This window comes from Bombina bombina, chromosome 5 (genome assembly GCF_027579735.1).
Source record: "Bombina bombina isolate aBomBom1 chromosome 5, aBomBom1.pri, whole genome shotgun sequence".
NCBI lineage: Eukaryota > Metazoa > Chordata > Amphibia > Anura > Bombinatoridae > Bombina > Bombina bombina.
This window is the reverse complement of record NC_069503.1, coordinates 123450690-123458354: the sequence shown is the minus strand read 5'-3', so window position 1 is coordinate 123458354 and position 7665 is coordinate 123450690. Positions and strand designations below refer to the sequence as shown.

The 7665-nt window shown below is 36.8% G+C and overlaps 1 protein-coding gene across 3 annotated transcripts in view; it reads left to right on the top strand.

Annotated features, from left to right (window-relative positions):
- Positions 1-1415: 1415 nt before the first annotated feature.
- Positions 1416-7665, top strand: part of LOC128660062 (zinc finger protein 501) — a 47825-nt gene continuing 41575 nt past the window's right edge. For 2 of the 3 annotated variants that reach the window (XM_053713662.1, XM_053713660.1), the window contains exons 1-4: positions 1416-1511; positions 4177-4237; positions 4556-4672; positions 6675-6785. In XM_053713662.1, the coding sequence (XP_053569637.1) occupies positions 4657-4672; positions 6675-6785 (127 nt within the window). In that variant the 5' untranslated portion in view covers positions 1416-1511; positions 4177-4237; positions 4556-4656. The remainder of the gene's footprint in view (positions 1512-4176; positions 4238-4555; positions 4673-6674; positions 6786-7665) is intronic. The other variant, XM_053713661.1, reaches the window with a different exon arrangement.

Here is a 7665-nt window from a genome sequence, read left to right as displayed (position 1 = left end):
ACTTGAGCTCTATCTGGCATATAGGGTTAACTTCTTATGTTATCTTCTGTTTTGTAAAATAGGCGTGCTTTTGTTCATATGTTTTAAACCAATCAGCATGCAATGTACTGTTTTTAAAATCACTACCAACTGTGACACCTTAGGCTATGATTACGGCCAAGCGCCGAAACATGTAAGCCCATTGGTGTCTCGCCTGTCTTACTTCTTCTTTTTTCACTGTTGCCCCTGTTTGCAACTTTTAAACTTTTCTTTAAATAAAGAACATTTTATTAATCTATATTGGGATCCGTTCCTTCTTCTACTATTTGCTGCACTCACAATGGTTACCTTATAAATGACAATCAGCATAAAACACTGTGAGAAAACATTAAAGGGACATAATACTCATATGCTAAATCACTTGAAACTGATGCAGTATAATTGTAAAAAGCTGACAGGAAAATATCACCTGAGCATCTCTATGTAAAAAACGAAGATATTTTACCTCACAATTTCCTCAGCTCACCAGAGTAAGTTCTGTGTAAAAAGTTATACTCAGCTGCTCCCAGCCGCAGGTAAAAAAATAAAAAAAATAAAGAAATGAACAGCAGCCAATCAGCATCAGCAGTGCTGAGGTCATGAACTCTTACTGTGATCTCATGAGATTTGACTTAACTTTCATGAGATTTCATAGTAAGCTTCCTTTACCTGATTGGTGAAATAATATGAGAGTGCACGAAGCTCATCCTTTCAGTTGTCCCGGGACAGACATACTGATTTGCTGCTTAGAAGTCCTTTACAATGGGAGGTGGCTACTGAGGAACTTTTGAGGTAAAATATCTTTCTTTTTTACATAGAGATGTTCAGGTGATATTTTCTAATTAGCTTTTTACAGCTATGCTGCATCACTTTCAAGTGTTTAAACATTTGGGTATTATGGCCCTTTAAGAACAAAAAAGCTGCAAAATGTTTTGTTTTCAGAATGATTGTCTATAGGTTGTTTGTTACATTAAAGTTGATTTAAAAAAAAAAAGCAAAGAAAAAAAAAGCTTTGAGTGGAGGTCACATGTTTCCTGTCTAGAGTGGAGCTCCAGTCTGTCTGCAGCTAGACTCTTCTCATCCCTAATAGCAGTACATTTTCCTTTTAATTCTACCCCCTTTCCCAATTAAAACCCTAATATTTTGTTAAGTAAAGATACGAAGAGAAAGTAGTAAATTTGATGCTAAATGAAAAAAAAGGGATTTTGTAAACTGCACGTAAACTTCTATATCTTTGTAATAAGCTATTTCTGTGAGTTTACTTTGTGTACTTTATAAATAAAGCACATTCAAAACAAACATACCTCATTTCCTGATTGGTTGTCATCTGACACAAGATAACAAAGTATTGCAGGGTTCCTGGGATTTGTAGTTTAGCGGTTACACTTCCTGTGTCTCCTACATCAGCGTGCTTTACTGCAATCAGTCATAAAGAGCTATGAGCTGAAGCTAAGAGGGGTAAATATTCAGGGGTCTTTGTACAATACAGACAGGTGAGTGCTAAAATGTATTCACTATGCAGCATAATCTACTAAATCTGTTACATTCAGCAATTAAACTGCCAGCTGCAGATCTGCATGTGTGTGAAATGAGATCAAGTGCAACAATACATACTTATTAATTCAATTGTTATCTGCTAAGCATATCCTGGTGCTGATAATGGTATTAAGTATCAGTCTGTAATACTTTCATTAGTATTATAATGTTATCCTGGTGCTGATAATGGTATTAAGCATCAGTCTGTAATATAGTCATTAGTATTATAATGTTATCCTGGTGCTGATAATGGTATTAAGCATCAGTCTGTAATATATTCATTAGTATTATAATGTTATCCTGGTGCTGATAATGGTATTAAGCATCAGTCTGTAATATAGTCATTAGTATTATAATGTTATCCTGGTGCTGATAATGGTATTAAGCATCAGTCTGTAATATATTCATTAGCATTATAATGTTATCCTGGTGCTGATAATGGTATTAAGCATCAGTCTGTAATACTTTCATTAGTATTATAATGTTACTGCTGATGGTAATAATGATATTAAGTACCAGTATGTAATACCTTTATTAGTATTATAATGTTATACTGGTGGTAATAATGATATTAAGTACCAGTATGTAATACCTTTATTAGTATTATAATGTTATACTGGTGGTAATAATGATATTAAATATCAGTCTGTAATACTTTCATTAGTATTATAATGTTACTGCTGATGGTAATAATGATATTAAGTACCAGTCTGTAATACATTCATTAGTATTATAATGTTATTCTGGTGGTAATAATGATATTAAGTATCAGTCTGTAATATATTCATTTGTATTACAATGTTATACTGATGGTAATAATGATATTAAGTATCAGTCTGTAATATATTCATTAGTATTATGATATCCTGATAGTAATAATGATATTAAGTATCAGTCTGTAATACATTCATTAGTATTATGTTATCCTGATAGTAATAATGATATTAAGTATCAGTCTGTAATACATTCATTAGTATTATGTTATCCTGATAGTAATAATGATATTAAGTATCAGTTTGTAATACATTCATTAGTATTATAATGTTATACTGATGGTAATAATGTTATTAAGTATCAGTCTGTAATACATTCATTAGTATTATAATGTTATCCTGGTGGTAATAATGTTATTAAGTATCAGTCTGTAATACATTCATTAGTATTATAATGTTATCCTGATGGTAATAATGATATTAAGTATCAGTCTGTAATACATTCATTAGTATTATAATGTTATCCTGATGGTAATAATGATATTAAGTATCAGTCTGTAATACATTCAATAGTATTTTATTATTATTATTATTATTATTATTATTATTCTTTATTTATAAAGCGCCAACAGATTCCGCAGTGCATTACAGAGCCACATGCACAGTAATATGTACATGTGCTATTACATATAGTGTAGTGCCAGAGCATTACAGAGCCACGTGCACAGTAATATGTACGTGTGCTATTACATATAGTGTAGTGCCAGAGCATTACAGAGCCACGTGCACAGTAATATGTACGTGTGCTATTACATATAGTGTAGTGCCAGAGCAGTACAGAGCCATGTGCACAGTAATATGTACATGTGCTATTACATATAGTGTAGTGCCAGAGCATTACAGAGCCACGTGCACAGTAATATGTATGTGTGCTATTACATATAGTATAGTGCCAGAGCATTACAGAGCCACATGCACAGTAATATGTACGTGTGCTATTACATATAGTGTAGTGCCAGAGCAGTACAGAGCCACGTGCACAGTAATATGTACGTGTGCTATTACATATAGTGTAGGGCCAGAGCAGTACAGAGCCACGTGCACAGTAATATGTATGTGTGCTATTACATATAGTGTAGTGCCAGAGCAGTACAGAGCCACGTGCACAGTAATATGTACATGTGCTGTTACATATAGTGTAGTGCCAGAGCATTACAGAGCCACGTGAACAGTAATATGTACGTGTGCTATTACATATAGTATAGGGCCAGAGCATTACAGAGCCACATGCACAGTAATATGTACGTGTGCTATTACATATAGTGTAGTGCCAGAGCAGTACAGAGCCACGTGCACAGTAATATGTACGTGTGCTATTACATATAGTGTAGGGCCAGAGCAGTACAGAGCCACGTGCACAGTAATATGTACGTTTGCTATTACATATAGTGTAGTGCCAGAGCAGTACAGAGCCACGTGCACAGTAATATGTACGTGTGCTATTACATATAGTGTAGTGCCAGAGCAGTACAGATCCACGTGCACAGTAATATGTACGTGTGTTATTACATATAGTGTAGTGCCAGAGCAGTACAGATCCACGTGCACAGTAATATGTACATGTGCTATTACATATAGTGTAGTGCCAGAGCAGTACAGAGCCACGTGCACAGTAATATGTACGTGTGCTATTACATATAGTATAGGGCCAGAGCAGTACAGAGTTATATACACACATGCACAGTAAAGTATGCACATGCTATTACATATAATGTAGGGCCAGCGCATTTATTCATCATTTAAAATGGATTTTATATTTTCTTTCTTTTTTCTTTTAACAAGGAGGCTGGGGCCTCTATGGGAAGGTTTAATCTAGCTTGATTTCTTTTCCTTTTGGCATTTCCAATAGCTGATTTGGCCTGTTGCATTAGCTATGCAAAATTAGCCAGCAGAAGAAATTACACTCCTAGGTAAGTGATAAAATGTTATTTTTAATTATTCTGTGTGTGTATATTGTACCCAGGACATACTTGAAAATGAGAGAAATCTCAATGTATCCTTCCTGGTAAAATATTTTATAAATATATATATATTCGATTTTGCATAATGACAGATATAATATAAAAAAGCATATGTGTGTACATAAAGTGATAAAATAAGGAGCTCTAATTTGTCTGCAAGCTCAACCAAATTTCATGGGTTGTGGGGTCAATGACCAAACCAGTCATTTTATATACAAAAATAAGCCTAAAGGATACATTTATCAGACCTTTTCTATTCATTTTCAGACTATACATGACTTTTGGATCTCCAGTACAATCATCACAATTCATGTGGATTAAAGAGACTTTTATTCCAGGAAACCCAAACAACCTGTCCCTTTACCATCATGGACCCACACTTGTGTAAGTAGAACAAATAGTGTTGGCTATAACCTGAGAGGGAGAATAATACTTTATTATTATATATTATTATTTTGTGCTTGTTTTGCACACGTGACCTTCACCTGGGATTAACTCAGCAGCAATAGACACTCAAATATATTTACAAAAATATTTTTTATTCCACCTAAAATCTCCTGCTCCTATAGAGCCAAACTTTTTACTATAATGATTGACTGTGGGAAAAAAAGGCTTATACCAAAATTCTGGAAGAAACTTGACGTACCAGCAATAGTTGACTGGAGATCACAAGATACACTTACCCTTTCTCTAGCAAAATACCATTACTTCCATACTAACAGGTTAGACCACTATTATTCAACTCTTTTTTTTTATATGGGAGGAATACACAAGATCGTTCCTATAAATGATGTCCCTATATTTGCGTTAGGGGATTGTAAGACCCACATCCTAATTTAAAGGGATAGTCTAGTAAAAATTAAACTTTCATGATTCAGATAGAGCAGCCATTTGGAGCCGGTCCATTTTTAGTTCAGCACCTGCGTAGCGCTTGCTGATTGGTGGCTACATTTAGACACCAATCAGAAAGCGCTAACCAGGTGCTGAACCAAAAATGGGCCAGCAGCTATGCTTACATTCCTGCTTTTTCAAGTAAAGATAGCCAGAAACCGAAGAAAAATTGATAATAGGAGTAAATTAGAAAGTGGCTTAAATTGCTGTTCTATCTGAATCATGAAAGTTTAATTTTCAGTTGAGTGTCTCTTTAACCACCATCTTTCACTATGAATAAGTGAGAAATATAACACAATTGACTAGGACTTTGTTATCAGTATTTTCAAGAGATGACCAATGTTCTCTCTAAGGTCCTCCCGGTGTAGCGCAGGAAGAATGTCAAGCCGCGTAACACCGGAGGGATGGGGAAAGTGAGGTATCGCCAGGGCCATTTTTAGGTGAGCGCAAAGGCTCCATCAGGGGCGGGATGTAGTCAGCACCATCTCAGAGCTGTATACAGGAAGCAGGCTGGATGCATGTTCGGTCCACCGCTTGGCCCTGCACACTCTGAATTTTTTTTATAAGCGTTTAGTGACCCAGTAATGAGGAACGTATAATGGAGAGAGCAGGCATGGAAGCAATCCAGTCCCCTAGCAGAAGTTTAAAACTGGGCTATTGCTGTGCGCACGCTAATACCGTGCGCGGGCTATTAGAAGACAGGGTAGATTGGAAGATACAGTGTAGCTAATTACAATAGTAGCGTTACAAACAGGATTATAGATGTATAGGTGTCTAGCAATACATACAACGGTGATAATATGTCAGAAGATGATCAGAGCCGAGCGTAACAATTAGATGCATATGACAATAGGTTTGGCAATTTCCTATATGTACAGTAGTCATAGCCTTAAAGGGCAGTAGAGAAGAATATATCTGTTGCGTAGGAACCAACATTTCCACCTGTGAAAGAAATAACTCCATTAACCCTTTCATGCCGCTAGGATGTTGCATGCTGTCCTAACCGCACTGGGCTTTAACATGGAACATCCTACCATATATGGCGTCCTATAGCTTCCCCTTTTGACTTAGACAGGGATCGGCCTGGGGGGGGCATGCATTGCAGCTTAGGCAGTCCCCCCATGATCCGTTCCTGGCCTTGAAATCACATGATTGCATCAATGATTGTGTGATTTCATTTTTACTAATCGTGTTGAACACTATTATACCAGCACAAAGGGGTTAAAGTAAAAAGGGAAAGTAAGCATAAAAAATGGTAGATAAAAAGAAAAGCACCAATCCAAGCATCCCACCTAACAAAATATACCCCTAAAAAATAAGTAGTATATTCTACTATAACGCTGTTTCTTCTGAGCAGAATAGAAATAAAGCTCACTGTATCTAGTTACCCAGCACAGGGCTCTATATGTAGACTAAAGCTCTCAGTGTTTTGCCTGCACAGAGGTTTCCACCCCACAGGTCTATACGTGACGGCTTTACCATTCCTTGTTTACAGGTTTTCCAGTGGTCGTGCAGGAGAGTTTAGAGTTAAAAACAGAGGAAGACAAGCTGCACACTGAGGGTCATGTGATCACCAGAACGTGCAAATACGATACATTTACTGATGGTGAGAAGATTCTAATCTTATCTTTATGTTCTGAGGTTGTATTGTTATCAATGTTTGTTCTCTCTTCTCCCCCCACTGGGAGGTGGATTTCTGCTGCGGCCTATTCATATTTTAGTATACAGTTGCAAGAAGAAGTTTGGAATCACCTGTATTTCTGCATTGATTACTCCTAAAATGTGGTCTATCTAACTCAAAATTATAGGCAAACACAATCTGACTAGGCTAACACACAAGTTTTACACAGTGCAGGCTGGAGAAAGTGAAGCTTTGTGTTAATGACGTCTCCAAAAGGTTTTAATTAAGGAGATGAGTCTAGAAGTGTGGATTGCACAGTTGTCCGGCCCTTTAAAGACACACAAAGCCTAGTTACTGACAAATCTGTTCTTAAGAAAGATTAGTGAATCATGCCTTGGTCACATCAACTTTTACAGGACCTTAGAAGACACATTATAAAGATGCACTAAGCATTTCTAAAGACCTGTAGACAAGTTTCCTACAAATTGAGATAATTGGGGACTGTTGCTACTCTCTCTAGGAGTAGGTGTCCTGCAAAGATCACTCCGAGAGCACAACGGCAATACTAAAAAGGTGTGGAGGAAAAAGAGCACTGTACACCAACACCAAAACCTCATCCCAGCTGTGAAGCTTGATGGAGGGAGCATCAGGATTTGGGGCTATTTTGCTGCATCAGGGCCTGAAATAGAAGAAGGTTTATGTTTTGGAAGTGGCCATGTCCGAGTCCAGACCTTAACCCAATTGAGATACTGTGACAAGATCTGAAGAGTGCTGTCCTATCAAGAGAGTCCAAAATTCATCCTCAACATTGTGCGAGTCTTATAAGCAGCTACAGGAACTGTTAGGCGCAGGTTGTTTCTGCTAA